Source organism: Ursus americanus, chromosome 3, assembly GCF_024610735.1.
Source record: "Ursus americanus isolate L20-20 chromosome 3, mUrsAme1.1.p, whole genome shotgun sequence".
In the NCBI taxonomy this organism is placed as follows: domain Eukaryota; kingdom Metazoa; phylum Chordata; class Mammalia; order Carnivora; family Ursidae; genus Ursus; species Ursus americanus.
Genome location: NC_142129.1, coordinates 6780537 through 6795115, shown reverse-complemented (window position 1 = coordinate 6795115; position 14579 = coordinate 6780537). Strand labels below are relative to the sequence as shown.

The following is a 14579-nucleotide window of genomic DNA, read 5'->3' as shown; positions in this document are numbered from 1 at the left end:
ACAGACAGTTATCGGTAAAGCTAGCAACCAGGTGCCTGATTCCTGGCTGAGGCTCTTTCTGCCTCCGTGTTCCCTCCAAGTCCCGCCCTGTAAGGGCCTCTGCTGATCCTGCCTGGGTCCTAGCTAAGTGCTCTATGCAGGAAAGCCATTGGCCATCTCGGTCAAGCTCATAGGCCACTAGTCTCTCACGTTCAAACCCCTGACGCAGGGAAGCAGTCCCACTTACTCCAGGGAATGCTCTTCTGGGGCCCAGAGCCCCTCTCCCCCACAAGCCTCACAGGCCCTTCCTCCCTGTCCCCCTCATGGAAGTGCACAGGTGCAGAAAGCTGCCCGGGCCTGTGGCCTGTGCGATCGCACCTTCTCCTCTGCTCCCGCCCTGCCAGGAGTGCCCCTGCGTGCTGACAGCTTCACTGCTGCAGGAGCTGGGAGCTGCTGGCGCTGACCCTGGGGCTCGGCCCCCCATTCTGGGACAGGGTGGTCAGCCCCTTGGGCCTGGGGATGAGTTGGGCTCAGGCCAGAGCTTTCGTACAGGCTGCAGGAACTGGTGAGGGGATGGTGAGAGTGGGGGAGATTTGGAGCCAAGGGAGGGGGTGACACTGGCTGCCCTGCCCCTGCCCGGCCTGACTACCTTGGGTCTGCCCCTTCACTCTTTGGGGCGGAGACCCTTGCCCACCCCCCTTTCTCTCAAGGTCTGTCCTGCCCAGCCCCTCACCCCCATGCCTGTTCCCCAGCTCCTGTGTGCATGGGCAGCTGTCTTGCTCGGTGGGGGACTGCTCCAAGGCTGCTGATGGCTTCAGTCCCTGGGGGCCATGGGGCCCATGCTCCCGCTCTTGTGGTGGGCTGGGTACCCGAACCCGCAGCCGCCACTGTGTGCGGCCGTCCCCCGCTCCAGGCAGCCAGGGCTGCGAAGGGCCCCGCCAGGACCTCAAGTACTGCCCCAGCCCAGGCTGCCCAGGTGAGGGAAGCGGGAAGGGCGAGCGTGGCTGTGCTTGGGGCATGGGGTCCATGGGAGACCCAGCTGAGGGAAGGGCTGAATCAGATAGGGGTGGGTTTAGAGCTTGGCCACCAGCCTCAGGTCTGGTCCCGGTGTGCTGCATGTCAGAAACATTCTGAGCAGCGCTTTTCTTTGGCACAGGGGCCGGAGGGTCCACAGTGGAGCCAGTGACAAGCCTTCCAGGTAGCCCAGACTCTGTGGATCCCAGGCCCAGACTGCCTATACCCCTCACACGTGGCCTCCCTCTGGGAAAACAAGCCCAGGGCCTCCTCCCTCCCCATCCCTGCTTCCTGGGAGGCCAGGAGCCCAGGGTTGACTCAGCAGGAGATGCCTCTCCCTTCTTTCCCCACAGTTGGCTGGGGCCCATGGTCCCCATGGTCCCCCTGTTCTCACACCTGCACAGACCCCACCAACCCTGCTTGGCGCAGCCGCACTCGCCTCTGCCTGGCAAACTGCACCGGGGGGGACACGTCACAGGAGCGCCCTTGCAACCTGCCCTCCTGCACAGGTGCGCCTTCTAGTCTTGACCTCTGACTCTGGCCCGCGACTGAACTGTGGCCATCCCCTCTAAGCCCAGCATCCTCCCCCCAGAGGCTCATTCTGACCCCCAACATATCCAACCTCAGAACCCCAACATTTAATACTTTTGAAGCAAATACCGAGTTCTTAGCCTGACATCGAATCATGAACCCATGTGTGGCTCTGGACCGGGGTGCTCTGAGCCAGCCCTGGCTGCTGTTGGGGAGCCCTGCCCACACCGGCAAATCCTCACTTGTGTGTGTACTGAATACTCATCCAAATTCCCATCCAAATCCCTGAGCATCCCGGTGAGTCTGGAACCACGGCCCCCTGAGACCTAGTTGCCAAAGCCCCACAACAACCAGTATCAGATCCGAAACAAGACCCCGAGGGTCTGGATGGGGCCCGGCCGGCCCCGGCAGATGAGGAGGTCTGACTTGCGCTGAGGCAGGGGGGTCAGGCCTGGCTCCAGCTCGCTTCGTTTGGTCCTGTCTCGGCCCGCAGAGCTGCCCCTGTGCCCCAGCCCTGGCTGTGTGGCTGGGAACTGTTCCTGGACTGCCTGGGCCCCGTGGGAACCTTGCTCCCGAAGCTGCGGCGTGGGCCAGCAGCGCCGCCTTCGGGCCTACCGTCCGCCAGGACCCGGCGGGCACTGGTGTCCCGACATCCTTACCGCTTACCAGGAGCGCCGCTTCTGCAACCCACGGGCTTGCCCAGGTGAGAAGGGCTGGTGAGAACCAGCGCATGCCCTACCCTGGCCCCAAGTGCCCCTGTGCGCTTCCGTCTTAGCGCGGGACCCTGCCCCAGGCTCCTGGTACATTGGGGGGGGGGGGCTCTGTCTGAACTGGATCCTTCATGTGGCCCTTCTCTTTGCCACACAGTGCCTGGAGGCTGGTCACGTTGGAGTCCCTGGTCCTGGTGTGACCGGAGCTGTGGGGGGGGCCGATCCCTGAGGAGCCGCAGCTGCTCAAGCCCCCCACCCAAGAACGGGGGTGCCCCCTGTGTGGGGGAGAGGCACCACATTCGACTCTGCAACCCCTTGCCCTGTGGTATGGTGGTGGGGACATCACATCCCTGGTGGCCTTCGCACTGTGCACAGCTCTTCCCATCTCATCCCTAATTTAACTCCCATGACACCTTGTAACAGTGACATGCAGCGGCCAGCCGAGAAAACTGAGGCCCGCAGGGGTAGATGGCAGGATCTGGGCACTGTGTGGGGACTCGCTGTGGCCGGGGCTGAGCTGCCAGAATCCGTGCCCCTGCCTGCCCCCACCCTGCACTAGAACTCATTCTCATAGGTGTGCCCACCCTCCGGCTCTGGAAGGATCAGCCAGCAGGTCAAGATTTCCGGAGGGTTTGAGGGTTACAGTCAGGAGTGCACCTGCGCCTGGGGTGTGCACAGAACCAGACCCACCCCCTCCCGGCTTCGGCTCCTGGGATTGGTCCTTCTGAGCTCCCGACCCCGTGGACCTTGGTTCCTCTAGGGCCTTCCATCCTCATACCCCCTCCAGGTGAACGTAAAGGAGCCGTGCAGGTGAGCGTGTTCTTAGATGCACCAATTCAGTCCAGCTCAGCGACACTTACTGGGTGCCGGGCTAGGTGCTGAGAACCCCCAGGTGGGTAAGAGGGACTCCCTGTCACACAGAATGTCCCAATCCCGGGGGTCTCCCCAAGGCCCCATGTTTCCATGAGCACCAACGTGGGGAGAAGGACGGGAGTATAGCTTCACAGAGGTAAGAATGGTTCCCTGGCAGGCAGGCGGAGGGTTTCTGAGCCCCGGTGCTCAAAGCCCTCTTGACTCTGGTCCTCCCCGTCTGCTCAGAGGAGGGCTGCCCAGCAGGCACGAAGATGGTCAGCTGTGCCAACCGCTGCCCCCGCCGCTGCTCAGACCTCCAGGAGGGGATCGTGTGTCAGGATGGCCAGGGCTGCCAGCCAGGCTGCCGCTGCTCTGAGGGTAGGACGTCCCCAGCCCTGTGGTGTGTCAGAGTGGTTCAGTGGGAGGGCAGGTGGGACCTGGGTGCTGGCACAGCTCTGGAGGGCTGCCTCCCCTGCAGGCTTCCTGGAGCAGGATGGTGGCTGCGTGCCGACTGGGCACTGCGAGTGTACAGACGCCCAGGGCCAGAGCTGGGCCCCAGGCAGCCAGCACCAGGAGGCCTGCAATACCTGCACCTGCGAGGCCGGGCGGCTCTCCTGCACAGCTCAGCCCTGCCCAGCACCTGCCCACTGCGCCTGGAGCCGCTGGTCAGCCTGGAGTCCCTGCAGCCGCTCGTGTGGTCCCGAGGGGCAGCAGAGCCGCTTTCGGTATGGGCGGGGCCAGGCTGGTGTCACCTCCCCCAACCTCAGTCTCCCACTACCTGGACTCGGTTTCCTTCTGACACAGAGCTCCTGGATCTTGCCCGCCTGTGGCATACCCTCTGTGCCCTGGCCCCGGCTCTCGTCCCTGGTCACCCTTGCTTTCTTTAGCCGCCCCAGGTTTTCCATCAGGTATCTCACCAGGAGACGGAGGAGTGAGGAAGGGCTCTGGGCCATCTGTCGCCTACTCTGCCCCGGGCCCTACCCAGGTCCTCCACATCGGGCTCGTGGGCCCCAGAATGTCGGGAAGAGCAGTCGCAGAGCCAGCCCTGCCCTCAGCCCCCGTGCCCACCCCTGTGCCTGCACGGTGCCCGCCTCCACACCCTGGGGGACAGCTGGCTGCAGGGCGAGTGCCAGCAGTGGTAAGCCTGGGGCAGGGGCAGGGTCTGGGTGGTCCGTACGGATCTGCCGGAGGGCAGCACTCCTGAGTCCAGGCTCCTCCCCTCAGCTCCTGCACCCCGGAGGGCATCATATGTGAAGACGTTGAGTGTGCAGGTCTGGCGTTTCATCCCAATCCCACCTGCCCCCACCCTCCTAGCCTCAGGCTGGCCATTCGCTTGCTCCCTGTCTCGAATTTCCCTCCCAGCCCTGTTCACCACTGCTGCCCCCTGTGCCATGAAGTCTCTGACCAGCCCTCGGGGCCTCTGCTCCTTCTGGCTTCTCTAACCTCACCTGTGCCCTCCCACAGTACCCGGGGCCTGGACGCTCTGGTCCCCCTGGTCTGAATGCCCTGTCTCCTGTGGAGGTGGAAACCAGGTTCGCACCCGGGTCTGCATGGCCTCGGCCCCTGACCACAGGGGGGGCCCCTGCCTGGGCCCTGGCACCCAGACCCAGCGCTGTGGATGGCAGCCTTGCCTGGGGCTGCTGGAGGCCTGCTCCTGGGGCCCATGGGGGCCCTGTTCCCGCAGCTGCGGCCCAGGCCTGGCCTCCCGCTCTGGGTCCTGCCCCTGCCCACTGGCTGAGGTCAACCCCACCTGCAACGGCACCTTCCTCCACCTGGACGCCCAGGCCTGCTACCCAGGGCCCTGCCCAGGTAAGTGTGCACAGGGCAACGAAGCCCCTCCCCTGATTTCCTGCCTCGGGAAAATCCAGGGAGTAACGTGGTTTCCCAAACCCCAGATTTTGCCCCCCAGATATACATCTATCTCCCTGATATTTTGTCTAGTTTCTTTCCTCTTCTCACCATCTCTTCCTCTGAGCTCTTGGGGATGTGCCCCTTGCCCCTGGGTGACAGGAAACACAGTGAATTAGGACTTGTCTGAATTCTTGCCTCCCTTTTGCCCTTTTCCTGTACAGGGTGTTGGCTGGGGCTGGGATAAGAGTGGAGGGGAGGGGAGGGAGGAGCAAGGCTGGAGGAGCCTGGCTTGCATCCCCCCACCTTGGTCCCTAGAGGAGTGTGTGTGGAGTAGCTGGAGCAGCTGGACGCGATGCTCCTGCCAGGTGCTGGTCCAGCAGCGCTACCGGCACCAGCACCCAGCGCCCGGAGCGGTAGGGGCCGGGGCGGGCTCTCCCTGCACGCGACTGGACGGCCACTTCCGGCCCTGCCCCGTCGCCAACTGCTCGGGTGAGGCCCCGGGAGCAAGAAGCCAGACAGCTGTGCCCTGGCAGGGCCTCCCAGCTCCTCTCCCAGCAAACCTCCATGCCCCCATGGCGGGTGCCCTTGCCTGCGCCGAGCCCTGCCCTCAGCAGCCCAGTTACTCCCCTGCCTCGCCCTCAGCTACTCTCCCCTCCCGGCTCCACTGTGATTTCCCCACTTTGGAGCTGCAGGCTTTGTCCACTGGTAGCTGCGCCCGGCACAGAAGGTCTTGTCCACCTCCTGTGGTAGCCACCGTCCTGTGTCCCACCCGCCGACCCCGGGAGTACCTGCCAGGCCCCTAGCTCCCCAAAGGTCCCGTCCTCTCCGAGGCCCAACCGTCATGACCCTTCCTAGAGGCACCCACAGGGGCTGAGTGGGTGCTCGATGGGATGACACTAGCCAGTCCTTTGGGCAGCATGGGGACAGGTTTGTCCTCTTACAGGGAGACCCCAAGGGGCCTTGAGGGGATCGTGTACTGTGTGCTCCGGGCTTGGGGGGGTGGAGGGTGTCTCTGGGCGTCCCCCCAGCAGCCTCTGCTCCCCCGCAGAGGACAGCTGCACACCTCCCTTTGAGTTCCAGGCCTGTGGGTCCCCCTGTGCTGGGCTCTGCGCCACACACCTGAGCCATCAGCTCTGCCAGGACCGGCCGCCCTGCCAGCCTGGCTGCTACTGCCCTGCGGTGAGGGGCGGAGCTGGGGGAGACACCCCCGGAGGAGGGGGGCTCTGTCCACACTCCTACCCTTCCCCCCATCATGCCTGTGGCGACACCCCTTCGCATGATGTCTCTTAAGAGTCCCTCACGTTCTGCCTCGTGCCCACGTGCCCACATGCTCAGCAGATCATCAACGCACCCGCCCTGAGCAGACACAGTAGTGGCACTAGGGTACAGAGACGGCTGCCACACAGTCCTGTCCCTCTGTCCCCTTCTCAGGGCCTGCTGGAGCAGGCCGGGGGCTGCATTCCCCCAGAGCAGTGTAGCTGCCTGCACCTCACAGAAGAGGGAGCCTGGGTGACCCTGGCCCCCGGGGACCGCCTGCACCTGGGCTGCAAAGAGTGGTGAGTGATGGGGGTGGGGAGGCGGCGTCAGAGGGCTGGGGTCAGGGAATGGGGGGAAGGAGGCCCCACAGGGAAATGCCCTAGGCCTGGGCCCAACCCCAACCCCAACCTCATTCTGCTCCAAATGAGCCCAGAGCTCAGGTCACCCCTGCATCAGCCCCCCAACCACCGCTCTGGGCTGAGTCTTGCCTCCGCAATCCCACCCCGACCACCCCTTCCCACAGTGAATGCCAGCGCGGGGAGCTGCAGTGCACCAGCCAGGGCTGTCAAGGTAACTCTGGACTTGAGAGACCTGCCGTCCCCATTTGCCCAGGACTGGGGGGGTTTCCCGAATCTGGAACTCTTAGTGCTAGGACCCGGACAGTCCCAGACAAACCAGGACAATGAGTCACCCTACCCTGGCTCCCTGACACCTCCTACAGCCTTTCCTGTTTCCAGTCCTTCCTGGTCATACCTGGGGCTCCTCCCTCCCCATCCACTGGGATTCGTGGTCTGGGGGAGGGTCCCTGGGAAGGGTGCCCACTCGCTGCCCTTCCTAGGTTTTCTGCCTCTGAGTGGGTGGTCCGAATGGTCACCCTGTGGACCCTGCCTGCCCCCTGGCGTGCTGGCCCCTGCCTCCAGGACTGCCCTAGAGGAGCGCTGGTCTCAGCACCCCGCTGGCCTCTCCCCGACTTTGGCCCCCTCGCTGGCTTCGGAGCAGCACCGCCATCGCCTCTGTTTGGACCCTGAGACGGGGAGGCCATGGGCTGGGGACCCAGACCTCTGCACCGCACCACTCAGCCAGCAGCGCCTCTGTCCGGACCCTGGGGCCTGCCATGGTAATGAGGAGGGGCAGAGACCAATCGGGCAGGAGGGAGCCTGAAATGAGAGTGGTGGGGGGACCTGGCCAGGTAGGGCTGGGCCATGCTATTTATTTCAGTAGCCAGGTGAGCAGGCCTGCTAAGCCTCCTGCTTGCCTCCAGGGCCTGCTGGATTTCATGACAGGTGGGCCAGCGGCAGGGAGCATCCATGCAGCTGCTGAAAAGAGGAGGAAGGGGGGTCCTAGGGGCTCAGGGCATGTCAGAGTGTCTGCAGGCCTGGAGCCCAAGGCCTTGGCGTGGAAGCAAGAGGCAGAGGGGAGGTGGACCCTGGGTACTGACTTCCATTTTATCTCCCCAGACTTATGCCAGTGGAGTCCTTGGGGGCCCTGGAGCCCCTGCCAGGTGCCCTGCAGTGGGGGTTTCCGGCTACGCTGGAGAAAGGCAGGAGGCCCCCCTGGAGGGGGCTGCCGGGGGCCATGGGCTCAGACTGAGAGCTGCAACGTGGGGCCCTGCCCAGGTAACCCCCATGGTGGCATCTGGGGGAGGGGCCAGGGACTGTAACATACAAGATAGCGCCTGAGGGGATGTTGCCTCTGCTCCTGGAGGCACGCCGTGGAGGGCAGGCTGCTGTCCTGGGAGCCCAAGAGTTGGCTCCCGACACAGACTCCTACCTTCTGGTCCCCAGGGGAGAGCTGCGAAGCCCGGGACACTGTGCCCACCCTTGACTGTGCCAACCGATGCCCCAGAAGCTGTGCTGACCTCTGGGACCGTGTGCAGTGTCTGCAGGGACCGTGCCGCCCAGGTGGCCACGCCATGCCCGCAGCCCAGCCTGGGCACCCTAGGGCCTCTGACCAGGGCAGCCTGCTTCGCTGCCTCCTGCTTCCAGAGAGCATGAGACCTGTGGGTGGGGGGGCATGCTCGTGTACTGGATCATGGGTGATAGGGCAGTAAAGTCGATCCTTGGGTCACTTTCGGCAACCAGGTAGGGTTCCTGCATAGAGCGAGCCTTAGCCAAGATGGGCTGTGTCCGTGAAGATGCTCTCAGGCAGCCTCAAGGGTTCCTGGGGTGGTGCCCACACAGGGTGGGCTACAGCACCCCCTTCCTGTGCTCCAGCGGTGGAAACAGCATGGAGACCAGGTCAAGTGGGGACTGGGGGTGGGGGTGAGGGGAGGGGGCTTCAGTGTCAGCCTGAGGCTTTGGACTCCGTCTGGCTGCCAGAGGGATCCTTTGTGCGTGCCGGCCGGAGAACCAAATCCTCCCCACCCCCACCTCCAGGCTGCCGCTGCCCCCCTGGCCAACTGATACAGGATGGGCACTGCGTGCCCATCTCCTCCTGCCGCTGTGGCCTTCCCAGCCCCAATGCCTCATGGGTGGTGGCCCCAGCCGAGGTGGCACAGCTGGACTGCAAAAACTGGTATGACTGCCCACTGGTGGCCGGGGTGGGGGGGCGCTGGGGAGCTTTAGGTGGGAGTCTTGGGGCAGGTGAGGGTTATGGGCATTACTGGGCAACAAAGGCTCTGTTCCCCTTGACTCATGCCCTGGACCCCTGTTCACAGCACCTGTATCAACGGGTCCCTGATGTGCCCACACCACGAGTGCCCGGTCCGTGGGCCTTGGTCGGTGTGGAGCAGCTGCTCTGCTCCCTGTGGTGGGGGCACTATGGAGCGACATCGGAGCTGTGAGGAGGCTCCTGCGGGGGTACCATGCCAGGCCCGGGACACAGAGCAACGGCAGGAATGTAACCTGCAGCCCTGCCCTGGTGAGCACCTGGGGTGGCGGGTACCCCTGCTCAGGCCCCCGTCCCAGCTGGCGTGCATTCACCAGGGCAGGGGAACAAATGTGAGGCAGTCCCTTCCCCGGGGCCTCCACCTCACTGTCCGTGTGCTCCCCCCAGACTGCCTACCTGGCCAGGTGCTCAGAGCCTGTGCCTCCACGTGCCCGCGCCTCTGCTCGCACCTGCAGCCTGGCGCCCTCTGTGAGCAGGAACCCTGCCAGCTGGGCTGCGGCTGCCCTGGACAGCAGGTACGTCCAGATGCCGTGTCCTGACCCCGTAGCGGGAGCGGGCAGGTGTGCGTGGGGAGAAGTGGGTCTGATTATAACCGGAGCCTGCACTGCCCCAGCTGCTGCACAATGGCATGTGTGTGCCCCCTGCTGCGTGCCCCTGCACCCAGATCTCTCTGCCGTGGGGGCTGACCTTGCCCCTTGAAGAGCAGGCCCGGGAGCTTCCTGCGGGGACTGTGCTCACCTGGAACTGTACCCGCTGGTGAGGGCCAGAGGGCTGGGGTGGGGAGGGGGCGGAGGGCGGGGCTGCTGAGAATGGGGGTGGGGAGCAGGGCCTGGGAGGCATCTGAACCCATGCTTCTGTCTTCCTAGTGTCTGCCAAGACGGAGCCTTCAACTGCTCCCTAGCCGACTGTCATGGTGAGATGTGGCTGTCTAGGCCCCCACCGGTCCTTCCAAAGCTGGGGGCGGGGTTTGGCCCTGCCAAGGGCAGAGGCAGTGCTATCTCTTTCAAGGAGCCCCTTCCCTGCTCTGTCCACATGGGTGTCGAGGGCATTCCTGTGTGCGCACAGAGCAGGGCTGTGAGCGATGCAGGAAATGGAGGGCTCGTTCCCTGAAGAGGAGGAAGCAAAGGTTGAGGGGGTGAGCTAACATAGGACCCTGTCTGGCAGTCCCCCAGGCAGGTGATGTCTGCCCTGTGCTGTTTTGCCCCCATGTGGTCAAAGTCAACAGGCCTTTGCTAAGGGCTCCCCTGGGCCCAGCCCTGGCACACTGGGCTCTGTGTGGATTCAGAGACACACAGGTATGGTGAGCCCCGGGCACCCCAGGCTGGCTGCTGAGGGCAGACTCACCCACCAGAACAGAGACAGGAGACGGTTTCTGGTCTACTGACAAGCAGGCTGCACCCACAGGATGGGAAATCGGTGCCACAAGAGAGATCAAGGTGGACAGGACTAGTCAGGGGAGGCTTCCTGGAGAAGGCAAGACTCGAGTTAGGCCCCACTAGTATTTGGGAAGCTGGACAAGAGCAGAAGGCTGTGTTTGGAGGCCTAGACATGCAGAGGCTGTTGGAACCAAGTGGGCAGCACTGGGGAGGGAGGAGGGACGCTAGGGGTGCCTGGCACGGGAAGGGGGAGAACTGAGGTTGGACCCAGGGCTGACCTGAGTGGTGGGGGGTGTGCGGGTCTTCCCTGGCAGAGTGCCCCTCTGGGGAAATGTGGCAGCAGGTGCCCCCTGGGGAGCTGGGGCCGTGCGAACGGACGTGCCGGGAGCCCAACGCCACGGAGACTTGGGGCAACTGCAGTGCGGGGCCGGCCCCGGGCTGCGTGTGCCAGCACGGGCACTTGCGCAACCAGGCGGGCCTCTGCGTGCCCGCACACCACTGCGAGTGCTGGCGCCATGGGCGTCCCCACCCGGTGAGACACCACAGCCCCTCTGTGCCACCCGGCCCTCCTCAACCCAGGCCTCCCTCCTGTCCGTGGGCTCCTCCCCCTACACCAGGGCCCGCAGCAGCGCGCAGCTGGGCCATCGGCCATCGGCTATCCCACAGGGACGGTCTCTGGGCTCCGTCGTCCCACCTCCCTCCTGAAACTCCTGTTGCTACTTCAGTCTCTGGCCGCTGGTTTCAGGGAGGGGGTCGTAGGGTAGAAAAGTCTAACCAGCAGAGAGATGGACATCGAGATGGAGAGGAGAATCTCCCCCATTCTCCCCAGCCTGGGTCCGAATGGCAGGAGGCCTGTGAGAGCTGCCGCTGCCTCCGTGGGAGGAGTGTCTGCACCCAGCACTGCGCCCCCCTCACCTGTGCCCAGGTACCCACCAGCAGCCTGGCTGCCCTCTCAGAGCGGCTCCCTGCGTTCCTTCCTGGGTCTCTCCCCAGAGGCTGGTCTTAGGGTCTCGAGCAGGCAGTGCCAGGGCCCTGGGGCCATCCCCCTGAGTAGGCTGAGGACCGCTCCCTCCACAGGGCGAGGTGATCGTGCAGGAAACAGGGAGCTGCTGTCCCACTTGCCGCCAAGAGATTCTGGGTATACGGGGGACCTGGGGACTTCCCGCCATGCCTCTCCCTGCTCTGGGCCCTTCTCCCAAACTTCCCCCATGCCCACCCTAGGAGGCCTGCCTTTCCCAGTGCTGCCGACCATGGGGATTAGTGGAGTGGGGACCCCCAGTGCTGCCTCGTGGCGCCTGGCCGCCCCTGCCCCAACAGCCGCAGGTGCCCCTCAGGTCCGCGCACTGCTGTCCCCTTCACACAGAGCCCCCTTGCGTTGGCCTTCTCTCTCTGCCCTGCCCCCACCCCCTGCATTCATCCGCTCCTCCCCCACAGAGGAGCAGCCAGCCTCCTGCCGGCATCTCACCGAGCTGCGCAACCTCACCAAGGGCCCCTGCTACCTGGAGCAGGTAGAAGTGAGCTACTGCAGTGGGCACTGCCCATCCAGCACCAACGTCATGCCTGAGGTGAGCGAGGGGGCTGCCGCGCACCCTGGAGGGCCTGCCACTGCCAGCCTAGACCTGGGCAAGGCCTGGGGGACGTGAGGGTCGAGGTCAGTCTCAAGGGGATACAGATCAGAGCCAGGGGTGACTTTTTACCAAGGTGGTGGCCTCCACCTGCTGCTTGGCCCTGTGACCCTCTGCGGGGCTTGGGCTCTAGAACCTACTGCAGGCCTCCACCCCTGCCAGGGGCGTCTTCTCCTGCTGTCCGCCCACCAGGGCATGAACAGGAAAGGCATAAATTAGGAGCTAAGTTAGGCTCTGAAATCACAGTCCCGCCCACAGTGAGAAGTTCCGTGGGACAGACCGTTCATGCACAGCCTGGTCCCAGACGTTCCTGGCAAGGCATTATGAGCATGCCCCAGCAGACGGACAGAGCTCGGCCCTGCACTTGCTCTCCTCCGACCCAGACGGCCCAACTCTGCTCTTCCCCCACCCGACTGCCCGGCTTGGCGAGGACTATTGGGATCCGGCCCTCCCCCCCATGGGAAAGGCCACGAGAGGGAAGGCGGGTGGTTTGGGCAAACGCGTCTGGCCCCGGACCAGCTCAGCCGCGCCCTCCCGCAGGAGCCGTACCTGCAGAGCCAGTGCGGCTGCTGTAGCTACAGCCTGGACCCCGAGAGCCCGGTGCGGATCCTGACCCTGCGCTGTCCCGGCGGCCGCACGGAGCCGGTGGTGCTGCCTGCCATCCGCAGCTGCCAGTGCAGCGCCTGCTTGGGTGGGTCTGGGCGGGGCCAGGGACAGGTGTGGGGGGGAAGGAGGGGACTGGGGGGGCTGAGCTCTCCCCTCTCCGCCGCGGGGGCGGGGCCGGGGCGGGCCTTCGGAAAGGCCACCCGTTTCCCAACTCGCCGCCCCCGCGGGATTCCTCTTTCTTGACCCTTCTGACCCGCTCCATTCCCCTTCTTGGCTCTCTTGTTGAGTTCCCCAATCTTACGCACGCTTGGGGTTTGGAGTCAGTCAGAGCCGCTTCACAGCCGCCCGTCTCCTTCCTTCCTTGCTGAGCGTTCTGACCTCAGCCTCGCCGCCTGGCGGACAATGCGCACAGGCTTTTGGGAGGGCTTGGTGAGAGCGCACGTGTGTGAAGCGCTGGCCAGGTGCCTGGTTCTCTTAGGTACCCGAGGCCACACCGCGGCAGGTGAGAGAAACAGGTGCAGGGGCGCTGATACGGCCTGTATGGAGCGAGTGCGGGGCGAGAGCGGGCCTTTCTCTGGGCTTCCTCCTGGCGGGTCTTCCTCTCCTGCCAGTTCGCTCCACTGCCCTCCCTCTAGGCGCATCCCTTCCGGGCCTGAGCACTGCCTCCTTACTAGTGCCTGGCCCCCTCGTTTGTTCTCCAGGAGGTGATTTCTCAAAGCACTGACGGCTCCGCTGCACGAGGCTGCCTCCAGCCCTCCTGCGATCACCAGGCTCAGAGGCACTGGCCCCCTCCTCCCGCGCAGACCCACCCACTCCACGCCCTGGTACCAGCATCTCCCAAATAAAGTGACATTGGCAGCAAGCCCGTGTGCAGAGTCTGCCTCTGGGGACAAGGGGGTAAGGGGGGCAGGGTGGGTCAGAGCCCTGACCTCAACCTGCACAAAGACTGTCTCCAGGAGGCTTCTGTTAATCAGCCATGCCGGTGAACTCGGGCGAGTCACTTCCCATGTATGTGCCTCAGTTTCCACCTCAGCAGGTTACACATAAAGTCTGAAGTTCTAGGGTGCATGGCTTCTGCCGGCCAGTTCTGCCTCTTCGTCCCACAAAGAGCCCAGCTCCACCACCCTGTCCTGCTTACAACTGCCATTCCCCCTCATCCAGGGAAGACTTCAGCTCGTGGGTCTTACGCCTTGTCATGGACGCTCAGTGTCTGTGGATAATCCCCTTATGTACAGTGACCTTCCTATTCCCTCCACAGCTCAGCCGTTTTCAAACACTTTCAAGTATTTACTTACCCATCGCGACTTCCTATCCGTCCAGCGTACTTGCTCTAGTGCCCCACTGTGATCATTTATTTCAAATTCATTGAGCCCGCCAGGTTCTCACTTTTCATCAGCTCCCTCCTGCCTCCCCTCAGGAGTCATGGTCTGCATGGTGATTCTCAGCACCGACTGCACATTAGAATCACCCAAGGAGCTTCTGGAAACCCTACCAATGCCCAGACCCCATCCCGAACCCACTAAATCAGGTTCTTTGGAAGCCTCGTGGGTAATTCCATGTGCACGGAGCTGGAACTGAGAACCAACTTTCTGTCATTATAAATCACTCCAATGCAAATACCATTAAATCCCTCGCTTTTCTATCCCCATTCGTACCCACCTGGCAATATTCCAACTCAAATATCTGCCCAAGTTTCTGCTGCTGGACAGAATTTTGCTTATTAAGCTGTTTTTAACTTAAATTTGTGATCACAAACCTCAAACAGAACTTTAATTCAATTTGGCCATTCTACCTACTCTGTTTCCCCATAAACTCTATTTCCTGTTCTCTGCAGTGACTATGCATGCCTTCTCTTCCCCACCCCACCCCCTTTCACTTTCACGAGATGACCTTGTCCCACAGAGATGTCATCAGATGGGAAAATCTATAGCAAATCTACAAAACAAACAGACACCCACTCCATCTCCTCCTTCTTCCCTCGTGGTGTCATCTAGAAGTGTCCCTAGCCCTGGAAAGGGCCCTTGGGGCTGTGGTCCTGGCTCCTCTTGCCTCCTCAAGGTCTTGGGTCCTTGCATTGCCCCACCTGGGCTTAACCATCAGTTCCCTTCCCATCAACAACAGAGACATGATCTCGTGTCTCACATCTTAGCCTCCTCTCTTGACCCCACGTT

The 14579-nt window shown here is 63.3% G+C and overlaps 1 protein-coding gene across 1 annotated transcript in view; it reads left to right on the top strand.

The window, feature by feature from the left end:
* Positions 1 to 13262, top strand: part of LOC123789635 (SCO-spondin-like) — a 54472-nt gene extending 41210 nt beyond the window's left edge. The window contains exons 77-105 of the mRNA XM_087860616.1: positions 384 to 544; positions 732 to 955; positions 1136 to 1177; positions 1347 to 1502; positions 2018 to 2227; positions 2392 to 2559; positions 3333 to 3464; positions 3565 to 3811; positions 4072 to 4224; positions 4311 to 4357; positions 4551 to 4895; positions 5253 to 5426; positions 5986 to 6116; positions 6369 to 6493; positions 6718 to 6764; positions 7033 to 7311; positions 7652 to 7810; positions 7979 to 8095; positions 8570 to 8708; positions 8851 to 9053; positions 9189 to 9316; positions 9415 to 9557; positions 9668 to 9714; positions 10492 to 10709; positions 11007 to 11102; positions 11255 to 11315; positions 11612 to 11742; positions 12343 to 12493; positions 13110 to 13262. Coding sequence (XP_087716742.1) covers positions 384 to 544; positions 732 to 955; positions 1136 to 1177; positions 1347 to 1502; positions 2018 to 2227; positions 2392 to 2559; positions 3333 to 3464; positions 3565 to 3811; positions 4072 to 4224; positions 4311 to 4357; positions 4551 to 4895; positions 5253 to 5426; positions 5986 to 6116; positions 6369 to 6493; positions 6718 to 6764; positions 7033 to 7311; positions 7652 to 7810; positions 7979 to 8095; positions 8570 to 8708; positions 8851 to 9053; positions 9189 to 9316; positions 9415 to 9557; positions 9668 to 9714; positions 10492 to 10709; positions 11007 to 11102; positions 11255 to 11315; positions 11612 to 11742; positions 12343 to 12493; positions 13110 to 13132 — 4257 coding nt within the window. The 3' untranslated portion in view covers positions 13133 to 13262. The remainder of the gene's footprint in view (positions 1 to 383; positions 545 to 731; positions 956 to 1135; positions 1178 to 1346; positions 1503 to 2017; positions 2228 to 2391; positions 2560 to 3332; positions 3465 to 3564; positions 3812 to 4071; positions 4225 to 4310; positions 4358 to 4550; positions 4896 to 5252; positions 5427 to 5985; positions 6117 to 6368; positions 6494 to 6717; positions 6765 to 7032; positions 7312 to 7651; positions 7811 to 7978; positions 8096 to 8569; positions 8709 to 8850; positions 9054 to 9188; positions 9317 to 9414; positions 9558 to 9667; positions 9715 to 10491; positions 10710 to 11006; positions 11103 to 11254; positions 11316 to 11611; positions 11743 to 12342; positions 12494 to 13109) is intronic.
* Positions 13263 to 14579: the final 1317 nt, after the last annotated feature.